We start from the raw sequence: 21,635 nt of genomic DNA, 5'->3' as shown, positions 1-21,635 counted from the left end.
GAGATAGAGACCTCAAGTGCGGACCAGGAAGGCCAGCCCAGACTGAGAACTGAAAGAGTAATGGTGCTGTTGGACTGAAGTAGCAAATATTTATAGCAGTCTGAGAACCAAAGAAGGTGTTGAATATCAAGAAATGTATTATGTTTTTTTCCTGATGTTGTATCCTGCCCCATGACTAAGCAATATATTTTGCTGCCAATACAGAAGGACATTTGAAGAAAGAAGGCTGAGACAGTGACTCAATATCTTTTATAGCCAAAGTTGAAGTGATGTGGGAAAATGTATTTTCTTTGGGAACTGGAACGGGTGATGAACTCTTGCATACAATCAGCAATGAGCATGCTTATTTTCTTAGCTTAATTATTAACAACAGCCTAATATCCTGATGGCATTTTCTCTACTGTTGATTGCATCTGCAACAGAGTTTGCTCTCTGAAGTTTTTGTTTCCACGCTGAGTTCTGCCCAGGAAAATGGGCCCATATTAGTCAATTGTCCCTCAATTTCAGACATGTCCATCATAGATCTTATGGGCAATGTTTACAGTAAATCAATAAACCATTTGGCATTTTAAGCTTTCCACTCAGCTGTGTACACAGTTTCCTTTAGTTTGGGTCATAGCCCGGTGTTTAGTTCTTGGTAGGTTCACACTGACAAATTTGAAAATGCTCATAGGGAGAGAGATTTCTGTCAGGTTGCCTTGATTGAACAGTGCAGTTTGGAGACCAGATTTGACTTCCAGAGAGTAAGAATTCTCCTTCTGAAGAATATTTTTCAACATTATTAGGACCAAATCTTGCTTGTCTGATTCGATTCACAAGTGTATTCCCATTGGTGCAAGGGAACTGTTCCTGTAAAGCCCCTCAGTCAACCTGCCCATCAATCAACAGAGACTACAGCTGTGCAATAGGGTTGCGAGGGTATGTCAAACCACGTGCAACTTGTTTTGTTCCAATCTGAAAAGTCAAACCATATTAACTGAAATGGTTCACTAAGGCTCATGAGCCTTTCAGTGAACCTGAGGCAGAGTCGGCCTGGGGCCAAGTGTCAAGCCAGGGTCAATTTATGGTTGAAATCATGTGAATCATAGAATCATAAGACTGGAAGGGACCTCAGGAGGTCATCTAGTCCGGTCCCCGGCACTCATGGCAGGAGTAAGTATTATCTAGACCATCCCTGACAAGTGTTTGTCTAACCTGCTCTTAAAAATCTCTAATGATGGAGATTCCACAACCTCTCTAGGCAATTTATTCCAGTGCTTAATCACCCTGACAGTTAGGAATTTTTTCCTTGTGTCTAACCTAAACCTCCCCTGCTGCAATTTGAGCCCATTGCTTCTTGTTCTATCCTCCGAGGTTAAGGAGAACAAATTTTCTCCCTCATCCTTGTAACAACCTTTTATGTAATTGAAAACTGTTATCATGTCCCCTATCAGTCTTTTCTTTTTCAGACTAAACAAAGCCAATTTTTTCAATCTTCCTTTATAGGTCATGTTTTGTAGACCTTTAGTCATTTTTGTTGCTCTTCTCGGGACTTTCTCCAATTTCTCCACATCTTTCCTGAAATGTGGCACCCAGAACTGGACACAATACTCCAGTTGAGGCCTGGAATGTTTCAGATTCACATGATTTCAGCACAAAACCAGCTGAAACTCACAGCAAAACTTGGGGTAAGAGTTCACCTCATTTAAACCCAAAGAAATTGTTTACATGAATCCTGCTACAATTCTGAATCCACTGAGACTGGCAAAATCCTAACAGAACGTGGATCTTATTGACATATGAGGGATGAGTGAGTAGGAAGGTCTTACATGGTGGCATGAGACAGCGGGACAATTGGGTACAGAACTGTATTTTATTTTGACAAAAACACAGTGCCAACCAATTACTCCAGCTATTGATCGACTGATGAAATTTCAGAGAAACTTAATTCCAAAGATTTAGCTGACAACTCATTTGTTCAGTGTGTTATCTGTAATCTGATTTGCAGATACATTACAACTGAAAACCAAGGTCAGGAGTTCTCAAACTTCATTGCACAGTGACCCCACTTCTGACAACAAAAATTACTACATGTCCTCAGGAGGGGGAACTGAAGTGTCATCCCGGCTAAAGCCAGCCACCCCAGGCAGGGGACCAAAGCCAAAACCCTCAGGCTTCAACTTCAGCCCCGGGCAGTGGGGCTCGGGCTTCGGCTTTGGCCCTCGGCTGTGGGACTTGGGCTTTGGCCCCGGGCCCCAGCAAGTCTAATGACAAACAGGGTCGTGACCCACTTTGGGGTCCCAAGCCAGAGTTGAGAACCTGCTAGTTTAGATGGAGGATGACAACATGAGAGAGCCAAAAGCCAGCCCCATTTCTTAGCTATATACACCATGGTTAATAAGACATTTTAGGCTGACTGGGTTCATTTGATTAATAATAAACAGTTCACATTTTGTCATCAGACTTCTTATGAAAGCCACAGAGTTTGTTAAAAGAGTGATCCAGCTCAGAAAACACAATAAAATATTAGATGACACTTGAGTCAGGTCCCACAAAAGTGACACTATTAGGTATTAGCTATTTATTTTGTAAAACATAAGGCCATTGTCAGATCTAAGCAGAGATGTTTGGGTCCCCAGAATGTACATTATTCTACCTTATTGGCAAACACTGCCGTGGAGCAAGGAAAATTCCTACCTGTCAGGCTCCACCAAATCCACCCTTCTTAGTTTTTGCCTTTGTTTGCTTTTTAAGGTATCTTTTCTTTAGGGATGGGTGAACTGGAAGGAAGAGAAGGTGAGTGACTCCTGCAAGACCTGATGCTTCTGTAGTAGCTATCTCCCTGCTGTTGCACAATTTGGGGGTATATCCTCTCTCTTCTACCTTCCCTGAAGAACTCGCCCACGTGCAGCCCAGCCATCTAGAAAAATTTAGGGAGTTTTCTTCACATTCCCCCCTGCTTCTCTTGCCAATGTTTCGGGGGTTTTTTCCAAAGGAGGGGGAGATCTGGCTCAGTATTACCGGACTCATGTTTCCTACATATCTGTTATAACAAAGGTCTTTCATGTTGTATGATGAGTGGAGTTGGAGAAAGAGGGAGAGGTGTCAGGAGGGACTTAGTTGTTTGTGACATGAGAGGCTCAGGAACGCAAGCTGGTGGCCAGGCTACCAGACAAATCCAGGTCTCTCAGCATGCTCAAGAAAAAATCTCCTTCCTACAATTCTATGTGCTGGTGCATCACAGATTACCTAATGGCAGTGCTATAGGTCAGTAAAGGCTTGTCTCTAATTATGAAGATTTGCCCCGATTCCAGCCATTGTTAGCCAGCCACTAGAGTCACTGCACCAGTGCAAACCCCCATGGTGGAGAAGAGAAAGCTGCTATTTGCACTGGTGAAGTTTATCCCTGCCTGAAACAGTAAAAGCTGTGGCTTATACTGGTTTACGGGCTTGCCTTTACTGCAAAGTTAGCTTGAGTTATGAGTATTGACCCTAACTCAAATCCCATCCAAATACAAACATCCTTAACTACAGTGTGGTGGTGCTTTTAACTTAAATTGGCTGGCCTGTTTGGGGGTACAGGGTAGAGCTCAAGTTAGCGCTGCTCGTCAGCTGCTAACTCAGTCGTTCTTCGTGGCTCAAGGGTTATTTTGCAGGGTGGCAACTCTCATTCTAACTTCATAGGTGTTACCATGAGTGCAGATAACTTGAGTTCACCCTGCAGTGAAGACACAGCATACATGAGGAGGCTGCGCTGGTGCAGCTGCGCTGATGAGTGGATGCAAATTGCTGTAATTAAAGCAAATCTCCAGGGGCAGGAAAGCTCTGAATGTAAGTGGTAATAGTCAGATTTCCTGGTCAGAATATTACTGGAAATCATTATCTACTCCCTGCTGCCCAGCCTGATTCTGGGGCCATTAACCCTCATGCAGCAGTATATATTTGTTGCAAACACATTATTAGGCTTCATGACATAATTAAGTGACCAATAAAAAGCTTAGTCACTGTTATGGCAACACCCCATAGCCCCCTTTCTGAGGCTGTGTCAGCATTTTCTTTACAGCCCCCGATTTTTAGGAGTTTATACAGCAGCTGTGCAAATTTGCTGATTACTGAAGCTGGCAGGAAAGGTCTTGGCCCAGCAGCAAACTTCTTTGCAAAATTAAGGGGAAACAAATGACTTGAGATGTCTACCAGTTCTAACAAAAGAGTAGGACTTGTCATGCTCTATTCTCCAGTTTGTGACTGTGGTTATATCTACGCTACAGATATCTGCTAGCACTGTTCTGTTGGTCAGGGGTGCAAAGAGGTGTAATCCCTGACCAGTGGTGTTGGAACAATTTTTTATAGTGGGGGTGATGAGAGCCCTTGAGCCAAACTGTGAGCCCTATATGTGATGGAAACCACTTTAAGCCAGGGGGTGCTGCAGCACCCCCTGCACTTCTAGTTCCAGCACCTATGTCCACGAACAACACCACTGTGCTAGCAGAGGTCCCTAATGTTGTAGATACAGCTATACTGGGAAAACTGTTATCGAGCTGGGTTGTTTTCCTCATGGTGAGTGGTTTTACTGCACCAGTAGAAAGCACAGCTTTGCCAGTATAACTGCATCCATACTAGGAGCATTTGCTGGTACAGTATACTGCTATTCCTATACCAGTAAAGTGCTCCTAGCATAGAAATAACATCTGCCATTGAACTCTGCTCTTTTGTTGTTGTTGTTGTTGTTTTCATTGACATGTGGATGCTTTTCAATCAGATGTGCCTGGTAAAGTTCATAACTGCAGAATCACCACTTTCATTTTTTTTAAAGTTTCATTTTCTCAGGTAGTTTAAACCATTACAAACCTGTTTTGCAAGGGAGACAAAAGCTGGCTTCCCTGCCTCCCTCCGCAAAGTTTTGCACCTAGAATCTTACATGTCAAATTTTCATATGCAAATGGACCAGCTGGGGACAGCTTCTTGGTTCTGTGGGCAGTAGTACAACTTGCTTGCGCTAACCTCATGGCACCCTCGGATAATGGCACATGTATCGTTTATGGGGTCAGGTTCTTGGAAGTGAATGTGTGGTTGGGTTTGTGATTAATGCACTGAACTGGGACTCGAGACATCAGCGTTCAGTTCCCAGCTCTACTACAGACTTGCTGTGTGACCTTGGGTTAGTCACTGAGACTTTGACTTGGTTGTCTAACTCTCTTAGGTTCCTTTGAAAACCCCAGCCATCATCTCTGTACAATAGGGATAATAATACTGCAGTTTAGATTGTAAGCACTTTGGGGTAGGGCCTGGCTCTTCCTATGTGTATGTACAGAGCCTAGTGTATCTGGGGCTTGAGGCGCTATTGTAATACAAGTAATAAAAAGGAAAATTGGTTTTTATGACTTGTCTGCTTCACATTTCGCCCCACCTAATAAAAGGTGTTTTTAAGTATTTGTGTGAAGTCACACTTCAGAACAACACTTCTAGTTTTGTGATAACTGCCCATTACAATAATTAGGGAATTGGGTGTTATTTTTTTCTTCTGCAGGAGATTCCTCCAAGGTTGGAGTGGGGTGCAGAGATGGAATATGACCAAAATGCCATTGCTGAACACCCAGACTTTCTTGATCCTGTCTAACGGTGGCCAAAACAAGCCCAAAATCTGATCATTCTTAAACCATGTACCAATTTGGATCTAGCTCCAGGTCTGACCTTTGCTGCTCAGACTGGTGTCTAGTCACTTGAGGCTATTGCAAGATTCCCCTTATTTCCCTTAGAGACTGAGGGTGCCCTCTTGAAAAACCCTTCTGCCTTCTGAAGTTTGACATCTGTAGCTGGTTCTCAGCCTAAGCGTCAATTATTTTTTACCTTTGTTTGCAAAAACAAGCGGAGCTTTTTCGTTAGGCGCAAAAGATGGTTTTGGTTGTTTTCCTCACTGCTCCGAAGAAAGGCTGTTCACTGTCTCATGGGGTTTAGGACGCTCTGGCTGCTTTAGACTCTGAGTTAGAGAGCTGTTTTCTAGATGGGAATTCCACTACTGAATAAGAAACAGTCTTGCCCCTGGCTAATGGCCTCAGCAAAGCAGTGATGAGGATAGAGAGCCTGGCATCAGAGTCCAAGTGCTCAGGATGTTCTTAAAAAGGTTTTAAAAAAAAATATATCCTATTACAAATCAGTTTATTCCTCGTAACCTGGATGTTGTTCTTCTAGCACCATGGAAACAGTCTGCCATCCCATGCTCCAGCAGCTCGCTGTGTTCCCACTGATCATTCAAGAAAGGAAACTAGGCAGTTCGACATAAGTCTCCTTAATGGAGACACCCACCAAAGGTTTCTATTGGTCCATTCCCTTATTTCCAGATGTAATTAGCAGAACTGATACTAAAATATGCTCTGATTGCATTACATTGATAACAGCGTGGCCTTCTACTGAAAGATCATCCGCAGTGTGACTGATATTATAGTGGTGAGTGCCATAGGAAAGCTCATGAAGAAATTAGGAATTTGGTATTTAATGTAAGGTTTTAAGGAGGTGTCCCGCTCAGACAACTTTACTTCTACCATTTCCTGACTTTTGAGTGCTTGACTTTTCAAACTTTAGTAATACCCTTGTAGTGTACAGTAACTCCTCATTTAATGTTGTAGTTATGTTCCTGAAAAATGCTACTTTAAGCAAAACAACACTAAGTGAATCCAATTTCCTCATAAGAATTAATGTAAATGGGGGAGTGGGTTAGGTTCCAGGGAAATAAATATATATACACACACAGAGTATTGTTTAAACAAACAATTTAATACTGTACACAGCAATGATGATTGTGAACCTTGGTGGAGTCAGAGGGTGGGATATTTCACAGGGAATGCCTTGCTGCTAAATGATAAATTAGCACTCACCTGAGCCCTCAACGGTTAACACATTGTTGTTAATGTAGCCTCACACTCTACAAAGCAGCACAAATGAAGGGAGGAGACACAATAGATGCATGGCAGTGGCTGCAAACATTCCCTGCAGAAATTGAACGTGATGAGGAACCCATGCTATCCCACCGGAGCACACCACTCCCTCCACTTTCCAAAGTGCAGGGTGGTGCATGTGTGTGTGAGACAGAGACACTGTGTGTGTGTGTGTGTGTGTGAGAGAGAGAGAGAGAGAGAGACGCATTGCCCCTTTAATATGCTGACCCCACTCTAAGTACATTGTCTTTTTAAGTAGATCAGCAAGTTGAGACAGCAGCTGCCTGCAAGATCCCTCTGTCCTGAGCCCTGTCGTGTCCCGCCCTGTCGTCCCCTCCCCCCGGCTCTGTGGAGATGGGGTACGTGAGGAGGGGGAAGAGAGAGACCCTGACATCAGCACCCCTCTTCCCCCCTGCCAGACACACAGCAAGCAGGAGGCTCCAGGGAGCAGCTCCAAGGCAGAGAGCAGGAACAGCACACGGCTGTGGGGGGAGGGACAGCTGAACAGCCGGCAATTGGTAGCCTGCTGGGCGGTTGCTACACAGGGAACTTAGGGGAGCTGATGGGGGGGGCTGCCGGCCCACCCTGGTTCCAAGCCCCCACCAGCTCGCTCCAATGGGCCGCTCTTCCTGCAAGCAGTGGACAAAGCAGGAGGCTGCCAGACAATGTTATATGGGAGCACGGCGCAACTTTAAACGAGCACGTTCTCTAATAGATCAGCGACGTCATAACGTTAACCGGGACGATGTTAAGTGAGGACTCACTGTTGTTCTTTTGTGAATAACTTCCTAGGTTTCTAAAAAGCAAACTGAAAAAACAGAAATGCCGACCTGTGGCTTGGTATTGACACCTACACGTCCCAACATGGTAAGATTAATGTGGTAACACACGTAGACAGCCAGGGTTTAAGAAAGGGGGAACAGGGAGAGGGGAAATGAGAACACCACTTCCCCTCCTGGAGCAAAGGGGAGATCCCCTTCCGCTCCATGGCCTGGCTTAGCAGCAGCTCCCCACACAGCTCTCCCTCCTCTTCCAGGTCTGGCTGACCAGCAACGCCCCCTCCACGCCCAGGTCTTGCTGAGCAGCAGCTCCCCTCCTCTACCTGGCCTGGCTGAGCAGCAGCAGCTCCCCCTCTTTCTTGGTAGGAGCCTTGAGAGCTCCCCCTACTCCCATTTCTGCCACTGTAGAAAAGCCCTTAAGAAATAATGAGAGGGTTCCCCAAATCACTTTCATCCAGAAGGCAGTGTCCAAGTGGAGAAAGATTTTCCTCTGTGCTCTTAGCTCAGAAAGTCCAAGAATGTTCTGTAGGCTGTTTATGTCTCTACCACGCTGAAGACTCAGCAGCAGTTCCTGCTCCAGGCCAGCGAAGTCACAGCAATAAATTCCCAGGGCTTCACCATGGCATATATAGGTGAGGCTTGTAGCGGACAATGTTTTAGGGGCCAGATGAGGGTTGGTCCCTGGACGGGTTCCCAAGGAGCTTTCCCCCCACCCCAGCTTGTGTGACAGGCTCTGTTGTACTCTCCTGACCACACAGACGATGATCCCTGATAGAGCTGTTTGGGGCACGCCATGCTAAAAGAGGCAGGGAAGAGGTGGGATTGTGTCCCTGGCTCCCTTCCATACCATTTAGCAGAGCTGATCAGCTGCACAAAGGAGCACCTGCTGTATCCTCCTAAAAAATGATGAGTTGGGGCATGCTGGGGAGCTCCCAAATGCACAGTCTGGTCCTAAGACCCTGGCCAGGTTTGTAATAATAATAGCACTCCCGCTTAGCTGTCCTACATCACAGATCCTCTTCTACTGCATGCTGTAGCTCATGAAAGCTTATGCTCAAATAAATTTGTTAGTCTCCAAGGTGCCACAAGTACTCCTTTTCTTTTTGCAGATCCTCTTCAGAGCACTTTGCAGCCAGCCATCAGCCAATTCATCCTGACAACCACCTGGGAGGTAGGTAAACAGGACTATTCTCTAGCTTTGGAATTCAGTCATCGGTAGCTTTCACACAGCATCCCACCTATTCAGACGGAAAGAGCTATCGAGATTTAGCGTCACACCAGACTAGCCAAAACGTTCAAGGGAAGGAATACAAACCACACATACAAATTGCAGAAACAACTGCTAATCATTTCCCAATAGGCACTGAGTCATCACTTGACTTCTCCATTGTGTCCTCTGAGGTCAAAGTCACACCAGCATAAAAACAAGTAGCGCAGAGGTGAATTGGGCCTAGAGTTTCTAAGATAGCCACTGAAAATGAGCAAATGTGGGCATTTGCATTTCCCTTAATAAAATGAAAACAAGTGACATAACAGAAAGGAGTTTTTCCTCCTGACACGGAGCTGATAGAAAGGCATTGGAAAAACACTAAATCGGGTCTGAGAGATCCACGCTGTTCTAAAGTAAAGCAACTAGTTTCCAACAGTGACACCTTGTGCTAGACTGTAGAAGCTCCATGCAGTTCTATTAGAATGCTGTGCTTTGGTATCAGGGCTCTTGTATTAGGGACACTGCTCTCTTGCTGAAGGGTCCATGAAATAAAAGGTCGCTCTTAAACGGGCCGGCAAGGGTCTTTGCCTGCCTGATGGAAACACTATGTTTCTCCATCACAAAACATCACGGATGCTTAGAACAGAGCAAGGAACAACCATTCCTAGGCATTTTACTCTGCTTTAAATGTTAGTGAAGGCACCGACTTCATAATTAAATTTAGAGAGAAGAAAAAAATCACATAGCAAAAATAAAGGTATCGACTGGTGTGTATCTCCTACAGACAGTACATTGCACTTAGCTAGCACCTTCCATCCAAACATCCCTAAGTGTCTGTAGTGGCCCATCTTCCTTTAGTAATAATGACAATTTCTTGCTGACTGTGCAGGATTTTATGGCCTAGTGTGGGGTACAGGAGGGGAAAGCTGTAACATAGCTATGAGTGATATTATGTATAGAGAAGCTGTAGGGGAGGTTGCTATGTGAAGAATATCATTGTCTTTCAGTGAGCTAGGCTCCTCTTTTTGTAAAGCTCCTTCTTTTCCTTTCCTTACACTGCTCTCCTGGTGCTGTTATTTCAATCTGTTTCATCAGCTACCACAAGACAGTAGTGTACATAAGAACGGCCACACTGGGTCAGACCAAAGGTCCATCTAGCCCCAACAGGTAATCATCAAGTGACCCATCCCCTGTTGCCCATTCCCAGCTTCTGGCAAACAGAGGCTAGTGTACTGGGTTACATTCAGAAAGGCTAGAAGCTTAATATTTAAAGGTAAAAATAAAAGGGGTGAGGGCTTCTGGAGAATACCACAGTGGCTGTGGAAAGGACCTAAGGCTGTGACTTTGTTTCTCTGTGATCCTTCCAGGTTCATAGTTTCACTGTATATTACACTGGGACTGAATCTGCACAGAATTGAAATGTTCAGCATGCGAATCAATGCTATACCTACGTCTATGTAAATAAATACTCAGTGCAAATTTTCTCTTTCCCTTTGTTATGTATCAATTCCAGGCAGAGCACTTCAGGGCAATTAACAGCTGCTTTCTGGGATCCTAAAGGAAATTCAGAAATGTGGGTCATCTTATGCAATATGACAGCAAGATTTGTGATTTACTGGTCTAAGCACAGGACTGGGAGACAATGGGAGACAGCGTCATACCTTTGTGTCCCTTGACATTTATAAAATCGCTGGAGCAGTCTAAAGGGGCCCTGAAAGTCCTGGTTCTGGCTCGGGGAGGGTTCCCCAATACGGACACTATGGAAGACTGCCATTGGAGGACCCACTCACTGGCTCTTGTTTGGGGGCATGCTAGGGGCCAGAGGGGACATGTGAGGCTATAGCAATCAGCACTGCAGCCCATAGGGCAGTCCCAGGGAGGATGCTGCAACTTAGGTTATGTCTACATTAGAGAGCTTACGGCAGGGCAGCTGCATCAGAGAGCTGTCCCATCAGCTTAACTATTCTAGACCCTGCGAGCGGTGGGAGCTACGTCAGCAGGAGCAGCTCTCCCACCAACATCGCGCTGTCCACTCTGGCACTTATGACGGTGTAACTTATGTCACTCGTGGTGGTGGTTTATTCACCGACATAAACTGTCATGTAGGCATAGGCTTAGACAGGCCCCCAGGGCTGTCTAAATTATGCTGGGGACTTCTACAACTGCTGGAGAACTCCAGGATGGGGTAGGAGCAAGGCTGGCTTAAAGTCACCATAGACTTCCCCTACCCCTCCTTTGGCTGTGAGGTGAGCACAGCACAGAATATCACCCAAGACCACCAAAGATGTAATTCCATCTCTGACTTATACAGTGTGGCCTTGGGCAAGTCACTTACCTTCAGTGTCCTCAGAATAAAATAGTAATCGTACATAATTACCTGCCTCACAGGAGTGTTTTGAGAATTAGTTAATGCTGGCTCAGTATTTTGTAGCAGCTGAAAGGGCTGCTAAATAGCGTTTATCCTTTTAACACCTAGGCACAAACAGGAGGAGTTAAAGGTAGGATTCTGAGGTCCCTAAAGGAAGACCTTATCCTTATTTATTTATATAGGGTGAGTTCTGACCTTTCATTGTGTGTCAACATGTTGTTTTGTATTTAACTGTTTCTATGAACCAGCCAGAGGCCTAGCTAAGAAGGACCTTTATGATCAATAAGACCCTAAGATTATTCGCGTTCACATTTTAAAGGTGAATTGTAAAGAAAAAATATATAATTCACTGACCTCCTGAATATGAGCTTGACCCAATGTTCATAGAAGTCAATGGGAGCATTTCCATTGACTTTAATGAGCCTTGAATCAGGGTCTATGTGCAGGATACCCCTATTAAGCAGATGAAGAATGCATTCAGCAGAGCAACTACATTCAAATTACCATTTTTATTCATTTTGGTCATGTAAAGATGCAGCGGCCAGATCCATGCTGTGATGGTGTTCCACAGTGCAGTATTCTGAGAGGGGACAGGTACCAGCGATCTCCACTGGCCGTGGAACCAAGCTACAGGGACTGAGACAAATTCCGCTTTTTCCCTATATAGAGTGGGTATCACTAGTCATTTTTAAAACTTCATTATATGGCCTTATAGTTCCAAAGCCATTAGATCTGGCGTGAATGCTCAGTGCTCCTTTCCCCCAAATCCTCTTTCAGGCTGTCTCCCACTAGGCTTTTAAAAAGTCTCTTCACTTGACCATTTGTACCTTGCCCTAGCACGACCTTCCTATGCCATTACCCACAAGGCTTCTGCATCACTTAGCGTTGGCATGGCTTCTATCAGAGCAACACATCTCGGCAGCTGGGCATGGGATCTCCAGCTACTCTCTTTTCTGCATAATAGCTTATTAGTTGGCTAAGTCTGCTGTTCCCATGGGTTAGCCAATTGGCCTGGAGACCCACAAACAAGCATATGGGGACACACAAGCAGCTTCCACACTGTTCTCTGTAAATAGCCTGTTTATGGGTTGACATCAGTGACTGGATTGCAGTGACTCATTTAGTATGTTTTTGGGCAAGTCTGGCACATCATTTGCTTGCATTCCCCCACAGTTAGGAATCTCAGCTCACTCACAACATTGCAGGTCACTTGATGGTATAAAACAGCTTTCAGATGTTTATGACACTGGCCAAATTTGAACCACTAGTTTAGATGTGAAAACTCGGGGTTATAGTTCAAATCCCAAAAGCAATCCAGTCCTCCCCATCCCTCATGCTGTTATCTGGTGTATGATTTTTGACAAGTGAGTTGTGAAACTAGCACAAATTAAATTACATTAACGAGCTGTAAACATCCTATCCTGTAGCTACAATCTAATCTTGGCACTAACATCTAGCTCAGGGGTTGGCAACCTTTGAGAAGTGGCGTGCCAAGTTTTCACTAATTTAAGGTTTCGCGTGCCAGTAATAAATTTTGCATTTTCAGGCGCCCCCCCCCGACAGAACCCCAGACTGGCAGCGGGCTAAGTAGTGCCGGCAGCCGGGACTCCGGCTGGCAGGGGCTGACGGATGGAACCCCAGACCGGCAGCACACTGAGCTGCTCAGTCCGTTACCGGTCTGGGGTTCTGTCTGCTACCCGCGCTGCCGGTCTGGGGTTCCGTCCACCGGCCCCTGCCAGCCGGGGTCCCGGCCACCGGCCCCGCTCAGCCCGCTGCAGGCCCAGGGTTCCGTCCTTCCAGGCCGGCAGCGGGCTGAGCGGGGCCAGCGGCCAGGACCTGGGCTAGCAGGAGAGTGCCACTAAAAATCAGCCCGCGTGCCGCCTTTGGCACACATGCCGCATGCTACCTCTGATCTAGCTCATCACAGTTGGTATTATTAGCAACCAACTCTACTTTAATGGATATCTGTGCTGAAGAGATTTCCAAATAACATAGGTTTCCACACAGCCTGTAGTTCTCATACCTTGTAGGTTTTGGACCCACTTTACCCAGCTTTCTTGATGCTGGAAAAATGCCTACCCCCCATTGAGAAAGATAGAAGAAAAATCCCCTTTTAAAAATATCCTACTACTACTGACAAATCAGGATACTATTCTAAAACTGTGTTGCTAATCATGTGCAGCTCATCCATTTCACAATGCCTGGACCTTCGCCACATCGGGAACCGCTGTTGTAGGTGCTCTGTCAACAATTTTTTTGCTTGCATTCAACAGTCTTCATTTCAGACTAACCTTGCCAACCGATCAGAGCTGAAAAGAAACAGATATTCCTCCTAGCGAGGAACGTGGACTTTAAATAACCCACTGCATACTAGTTTCAGCTCTACTTTGGAGCCAGGTCCTTGTACACTGGCACTGTATATTTATGTGGTTTGCTAACAGAGCTTCTTGGTTATTGCTGTTATACAACTTACTGTCCTCTCAAGAACGTGCATTCTGTCTCATTTTTTTTATAGAGAAAACATACAAGTGTTAAGCTTCTTACTTGCCATTAAAAATGATTCAGCATGTAAATATGACGAATTTCAGGAGATTACCATAGCTGATCTTTAAGCAAGACTCTGCCTTGCCACAATTCTGTGACTTCCTCTCACAGGTAATGAGTGCCCTGGTCTTCCAGCTCTGGGAAAATAAATAATAGACTATTGACAAACAATTGCTTGAAATTATCGGAAAGCCCCGAGAAAATAGCTTCACTGTAGATTTCTGTTCCAAAAAACATCATGCTTGTTTATTTTATGTATTTATCTGGCAGGAAAAACTAAAGCATTAATTCTTTCTGGCATCTGAAGACTGTAAAATGTGGCCAGGCTTTATTTAGTGGCATTACAAAAGATATTAAATAATAAAGTGGATAAAGCTATGTCATGTGCATGGAAACTGGAGACTCATTCCTTTAGTATGTTAAAACTACTCTATACATAGCCTAATGACTCTATTACTAGGAACAATTCAGGAGGATGGAATAGGGCCCAGATCCTCAATGGTATTTAGGCCCTAAGTCCTGGGCCAAGGTGACCAAGGTTTGTCAAGTGAATTATCCATGCATTAAAGAGTTACACAATATCTCTTGAGAAATCTTTTATATTTCATTATATCTAGGATCGCTGAATTTTGCAAACCTAAAACCATTCCAGCTAACCAATGAAGCAAAGAAATGGGAGTTGCAGTGAATGCTTAACTCAGGGTAGTAAATACAGAGGTCTCCCAAGAGGGAATACTTTAGCATATGTGTATAAGAGAGTAACTACTATAGCCACAAAATAATCAACAAAAAATTGAAAGCCAAACTGTGTGTTGGAATAAATCAGCATAGCTCTTTTGGGCTGTGTCAATTTTCAACTGCATAGACATTGTCCCAAAGTGTTTCTTTTAGCTCTCGCTTAGAGCAGGTTGAATTTTTTTCAATTAAAACAGTTTTGCTCATTCTGCCTTGCAATATCTCCCTCTAAGGTCTTTGGACAAATCTGCTGCAAGGCCTACCTTGGAACCATGTAACTCAGTCCAATCAACTTTGAATTAAGTTATCATTAGCAAGTGTCAACTTGAAAGAACCATGTTTAAGTCAGCAATTTAAAAAATATTCAGTATTTTTCATATCACAGAGACTATTGGTCTTTGACGCCCCCAAAATATCAAAAATCCATACATAGAAGACCACTCTTGAGAAAGCAGACATGGTCTTATCTGGGTCAAATGTCCTAAAAAGACATATGCAGTGTTGTTTTAGCTGTGTTGGTCCCAGGATATTAGAAACAAGGTGGATGAGGTAATATCTTTTATTGAACCAACTTCTGTTGATTAGAGAGACAAGCTCAAAAGCTTCTCTCTCTCACCAATAGAAGTTGGTCTAATAAAAGATATTACCTCCACCACCTCATCTCTCTAAAAGACATTGTCTCTAGTTTATGGAAAATTCAAATAAAACCCTTCTAAAAATAACTAATGGGAAAAGGTTCAGCCCAACCAACCAAAAAAAACTGTTGCTCAAACATTTATTCATCAGCAAAATAAAAATAAACTCAGACTTATGATAAATGTCATCATCTACGCTTTCTCATTTACTAAGCTAGAAACTGAGAAATGTTCTTATTCTTTCTGCAAACAAACCAATTACAGTGATCTTCCTATTTTTTAATGAGGCTATAGGTCACACAGCTTATGAAATCTAAATCTTGATATAAAACAGTTGCTTTAAAGCTCATCAAGATGAAACCCATTTAAAATATCAATTTTAAAATTTTATTTTGGGTCTGGGCACCCATACAAGCTATTCTCCATAAAACCAGCAGTTACCTCTTCAAGGACACACATGTAGTACAGAAGCGCAAGAGATGGGACAATTCATATTTTCGAGAGTGCAAAGATCACACACATGATTATGGATGGAGAAATCTCACAGACAGAAATATTCCAGATTCTGATGGAAGTTTTAACTGAAAGAGCCAGACATATGCATCCACTGACAGCAACAAGAAAAATGAAGATAGAAGAGGAATGACAGATTGTGAAGTATATTTATCTATAAAACAGGAATAGCCTGGCTGATTGTAACCTCCTTCTTTCTGGCTTTGACAAATGCCATTTACCCCCTTCCCCCCCAATCTATTTTAAACGCTGCTGCAAAGACCATCTCCTTGGCTTGTTGTTTCAACCTTGTCACTTCCCCAAATCTTTGTATCCCTCCATTGGCTCCCCATTCTCCGCAGCATGAAACACATTATTTTTTGTTATTTTAAAAGCCCTTCATGTTGGATCCCCACCCTGCCTATCACCTCCTATATTTTATTCAGTCATTGACTCCCACTTCCATTCCACCAGTGATACCTTTGTCAACCATCAGCCCAATATTCCCACAAGCTCCTTTTTGTGCTTTCTGCCTGGCAACTCCTTTTGAATGGGAGGAGCACCCTGTAAAAATCTGCAAGGTCACTACACTATCCTCCTTCAAATCTCCTCATAAAACTCACCTCCGTTGTGACGCCTATAAAAGCCTTGATAATGATTAGAAAGCTAATGTACTTTTAATCACTGCTATAACCTCAGTGTTACCTTGTACCTGCCCTCACGCATCTGACACAGCCACCTGCTGTCTCTTGTCTTTGGGACAGGGACTGTTTTTTTGTTGTTCTATGTGTGGACAGAGCCCAGCTCAATGGGGAAACTAGTGCAATATACATAATAGAAAAGCTGAGTCCTAACTCCTTAAAATGGGGAAGCTGAGCCATGGTGGGTGAATTCCTTATCCCCGAAAGAAATTAAACTTTAGCTTTTCTGATTAGACTCAATTATGAATGGGTTAAGTCCATACCTCATCTTCAGCAGAGCACACAGACCCTGACTGAGACTTACACACATGCTTAACTGTAAACCCTGGTTTCAGAGTAGCAGCCGTGTTAGTCTGTATTCGCAAAAAGAAAAGGAGTACTTGTGGCACCTTAGAGACTAACAAATTTATTTGAGCATAAGCTTTTCTGAGCTACAGCTCACTTCATCGGATGCATTTGGTGGAAAAACCAAATGCATCCGATGAAGTGATCTGTAGCTCACGAAAGCTTATGCTCAAATAAATTTGTTAGTCTCTAAGGTGCCACAAGTACTCCTTTTCTTTTTGTAAACCCTGGGAGTAGCTCTAGTTCAGTAGTGGTATTCACAGGGTGTACAGTTAAGCACATGCCTAAGTCTTTGCAGGATGAGGGTCTTAGCATCCAAACAATCCTTTCCAGGTTTGGGACAGGGGGAAGGGGAGGGGGGCTGGATTTGTTGGCACAATATGAACTTCAGCCTTGACCTTGGCTGTCCCTAAGGTTTTCTCTAATCCTTTCTCTATCCTAGCTCCCTAGCTGTCTCTCCACTTAGCGCAGGGGTGGCCAACCTGAGCCCAAGAAGGAGCCAGAATTTACCAATGTACATTGCCAAAGAGCCACAGTAATACGTCAGCAGCCCCCCCTCAGCTCCTGCCCCCCCACCCACTCCCAGCACCTCCTGCCCGCCCACCAGCAGCCACTCCCCCTCCCTCCCTGCACCTCCCAATCAGCTGTTTGGTGGTGTGCAGGAGGCTCAGAGTGGGAGGAATGAGGGCACAGCAGGCTCAGGGGAGGGGGCAGGAAGGGGTGGAGTGGGAGCAGGGTTTGTGGCAGAGCCAGGGGTTGAGCAATGAGCACCCCCCCGTTACATTGGAAAGTTGGCACCTGTATCTCCAATCCCAGAGTCGGTGCCTATACAAGGAGCCACATATTAACCTCTGAAGAGCCGCACGTGGCTCTGCAGCCACAGGTTGGCCACCCCTGACTCAGAGAATCATTACCATCTCCTTTGTGTCCTGGGTGTAGTAACTAAACTACACCTGTCAGCACTTATATAAAATGTTCCAACAGCTGCCAACACCCTCCTGATCCTGGCTGGAAGTCTTCCCTCAAGACTAGAGCAGTTCGTTTTCTTCAGGGAAATAATGTATCCAGGGAATGTCACCTCCTTTTCAGTTTGTGGGTTATCAACAGACAGACTTTTTATTTTTACACATTCGCTTGTTATTTGTAAATGTCCAATGAACAATTTATGAGAACATAACTCAGCCTTTGGGCTGTTAGCGAACTATTTGCTTTGTCTAAATCTTCAACCATTCAGAATCGAGGATTGGTGGTGTGACTGGTCAATTGCCACCTATGCTCCTTAATAGGCTGCCTGCTTATACAGAGGAGGGGAATGAATAACAAGTAGCTATATTTGCACACCAATCCTGTCTCCTACAATTCCTGAAATACTTGCCCAGACTTCTTTCAGTCGTTATTCATGCAAAACTCCCAGTCAACCGGTGCCTGACGTCCACACTTGGGCAAACTCTTTTTTTTTTAAATAATTTTGCCCAAACTAGGATTTCAGGTTTTGGGCCCTGATCCAAAGCCCATTCAAGGCAATGGGAGTTTTCCCATTTATTTCAGTGGGCTCAGGATCAGGCCACAGTCCCTTAGTTTATTTCAGTTTGTATTTGTCCTCCCCAATGTGTATTTGTGCAGTTGCCTTCTGCTGAATGGAATGTCAGACTTGCTCAACTGTGTATGGTCCAGTCACACTCTAGTGGCTAAGTACCAACACCTTGAAAGTGTGACTGATCTAATTACTCACTAGAGGCTGCAGGCTCCAGAGAGTATAAAATAGAAGCCTTAATAATGTTTCACACGTGTAACATTGTGTATCTCTTTGTCCCCTCTACTGACTTAAATGTTGATGTGTCTTCTACTGTGCTCAAGAAAATGGACCTTGACTTTCAACATAGGTGCTACAGCCCAGAACCACAAAGATATTATGACTCCTAACATTTATTGATTTCAGTGGATGTTAAGAGCCTGCATAGCTTTGTGGATCTGGACCTAGAGGCGTATATATTTAGATCCAGATGTCCTGGGTTTGATCCTTGCAGGTAATCTGGCCAGGGCATTACTGCACCACCATGAATGTTTCATAGGTTACTTCTAATAAGCGTTATGATCATTATAAGTGCCTTTCATGTCAAACAACTTACAAATTGCTATAAGCAGGGATCACTTCACCTGCCAATGAAATATAACCACCCCTGAGCTAAAGTACAACTGCTTAGGTCCTGATCCTGCCCTGAGCTCCATGCAAGCAGCCCCTGTGCCCCCAATATAGCCCCACTGAAGTCAATGAAGCTGTGTGCAGGTGGTGCAATTTTCAGACTAAGGGCCTAAATGAGTTAGGCCCTGATCCTGCATGGAGCTGTGCACAAGTGCAGGGATCCACCCACACAGAACTCACTGCAAAAGCAGGGCTATCAGCTTTACCTTCTAAGAACCAGGCCCTGCTGTAAAGAAAACCAAATCAAACATTGGTTTTGCCACCACTGTGGAGTCCTGTCATGGGAATAAAGAGATGTGCAGTCATCTGAATATCAGCGATGACAATTTGAAAGATTTTTTTAAAAATTATGATTGACCTTTTAAATTGACACTATCAAGTTAACAACGCTAATTGCCTTGTGTGTGTTACTAATGACATGTAAAGAGAATTACAGCATAAAGAATTTTAAACATCTAATTTACATGTCACTATTCATGCTATTTGCTTTTTGTGCTTCATTCAGTTTATACAATGAGATAAGATTCACTTGTATTTCAAGTCTGATTCCCTTTCTCATCCACTAGCATAATGCTGTCATGCCTGGGCTACAAACATAGTAAGGGAAAGATGTAAATCTCACCTTTCACTGACAGCTGCTTTAAAAATGTTATTGAAAACACTGATATTTATAGTAGGTTTTATAAAAACTTAATTGATTTTTTTCTAATTTTGCCCCCCAACCTGCTTAACTGTATGGATGTCAATAGTCCCCATTAACTACTCAGGTGTGTAGAGTTAAGCATATGTCAAAATGTTTACAAGGTCAAAGTCTTTGTTTGGTATAAACCTCCTGACAGTGTCTCTTTAAATGTCTCATTGAAACACACAGCAAAATCCTCCAACAGCAGAAGAGAATCTTTAAATATGTATTATAGTTCATTCCAAATGAGAGAGCTTGCCTCCTTCTAATGAATGCTATTTGGCAGCTCTGATTAGATAATAGATAACACCTGAGTAGACAGGACGTGTATAAATTAATTACTTCTTCCCCTACCCCTTCTATAATAAGGGGGTATTCTCCAAAGAGGGAGGGTGAGCTGATGAACCAGGAAATCTATAGCAACAGAGTTTGTCATGTTAACTGTGTCTGGGGAGACCTGGTTGCTTATTCTTTGGGTGGGAGTTCTGGTTTGTTTTCTTTCTAATCTAGGTTCTCAGTAAACCTTTGCCATGAAACCTTTGCTTTTCTCAGTATTTCTACTTCTCCTATTCTTTTCTTCCTTGGGACAGGTATTTAATGAGCAGGTTCACTTGGACTTAGTGAAGTCCAGCCCCAATGTGAATAAAGCTGAAGGGAGGGTAAGTACTAGAGAACAGTAGAAGGTTTGTCCATGTTTGAGTATCACTATGTAGACACCCAATAATGCAGTAAACTAAACTCTCTAGTATCCTGTCTTTGTTCCTCTATAAATCCTACTTTCCTCTCTATTCCTCATACACCATAGATGGAAACTATCAAAGCTAGTTTTCTGTAATCCTAGCAGAGGTAGTGATCAGCTGCTACAAGGTTTTGATTTAAGTGTCTATGAGTAAGGAGAAAGCTGTGAAAACCCTCACAGTGGCTTTTTCCTGTAACAAGAACTAACCCTCTATTTTCTTTACAGGAAAACAGGTCCCTGCAAGAGTCTCAACAGTTGAAACCAGGTAAGAATTACATTTTTAACTACACCATTATTGTTTAGACCAAGTAAGCTTTCGGTTAAATCCAAAATTTGCATGTTCCCCAGGATTTGGAATAAAGGCCAGCAGTAATAAAGATGGCTGCAGAACTTGCATATTGCAGAGTTGTATTTAGGGACACCTTACCTCTGGAGTTAGGGAAAAGAAAAGTCCCTTCTCCACTACGAAACACTTCCAAGATTCTTCTTGGAAAACTGGTGCCTCAAGGAAGAAACACTTAACTGCAGCTAATATTATTATCTCAAACAATCAATAAATCAGGTGGCAGGGCCAGATTGAAAAAACAATCCTAGGTGTCTAGGTTGAACATCCATTATGTCTCATGGGCCCTTCTTTCTTCAAGGTTTTTTTTATGGCAAATAGTGAACCTTTTCCTGCACAAGGGATGGGTTTTCCAGCTCATTGAGTTAGCCTCTTTCTACCACTCCTAGTTTAACCTCTTTTCCTTCACAAAATCTAATGGCTTTCCAGCTAGATTACCCCCCTCTTAAAATGATGACTAGAAGTGGGGGGGAAAAGCCCGCCAAAACTACTGAACTGATGTCCATTACTGGGCCATCTGCTCCAAAAATTCCCCCTCTATTGGGAGTGTTCTATATCTCCTGTATCATGAACTCTGGTCTAAGTATAGAATCGGAAGTAAATTCCCCATGCATCATTTTATGGCAGGCCTCACCAAGTGGTGCTGTTATAGTCTTCCAAGTACTTTTCTTTGCTGTGTGAGCAAGTTTTGAATTCTGGAAAGAGATGCTCTGGTTTCTCTACTTGTTATGCAAGGCTCTGCATAGAGGCAGGGTCCTGGGAGAAGGATCTATGCAAGCGGCAGGAGTGTTTGCTTCAAGAAGATCAAAGCAGAAAAGCAAAGCTACTCCCTAGGAATGGGGTGTTGGGCTGAGATTCCTTGAATGGATTTCCCTTTATGCTGTTTGACCATCTCACTTCAGGACTAGTAGATGAATGTAAAGAAAACAAATTGCACTTAGACACTGT

The 21,635-nt window shown here is 43.7% G+C and overlaps 1 protein-coding gene across 2 annotated transcripts in view; it reads left to right on the top strand.

Annotated features, from left to right (window-relative positions):
• Window positions 1-5,267: 5,267 nt before the first annotated feature.
• Window positions 5,268-21,635, top strand: part of LOC119853566 — a 32,746-nt gene continuing 16,378 nt past the window's right edge. Inside the window, exons 1-3 of one of the 2 annotated variants that reach the window (XM_038396782.2) lie at window positions 5,268-5,278; window positions 20,003-20,264; window positions 20,570-20,609. In XM_038396782.2, the coding sequence (XP_038252710.1) occupies window positions 20,136-20,264; window positions 20,570-20,609 (169 nt within the window). In that variant the 5' untranslated portion in view covers window positions 5,268-5,278; window positions 20,003-20,135. Of the gene's footprint in view, window positions 5,279-19,963; window positions 20,265-20,569; window positions 20,610-21,635 lie in introns of those variants that run through there. The other variant, XM_038396783.2, reaches the window with a different exon arrangement.

Source organism: Dermochelys coriacea, chromosome 3 (assembly GCF_009764565.3).
Source record: "Dermochelys coriacea isolate rDerCor1 chromosome 3, rDerCor1.pri.v4, whole genome shotgun sequence".
NCBI classification, from domain to species: Eukaryota; Metazoa; Chordata; order Testudines; family Dermochelyidae; genus Dermochelys; species Dermochelys coriacea.
This window is presented reverse-complemented; position numbering and strand designations above follow the sequence as displayed.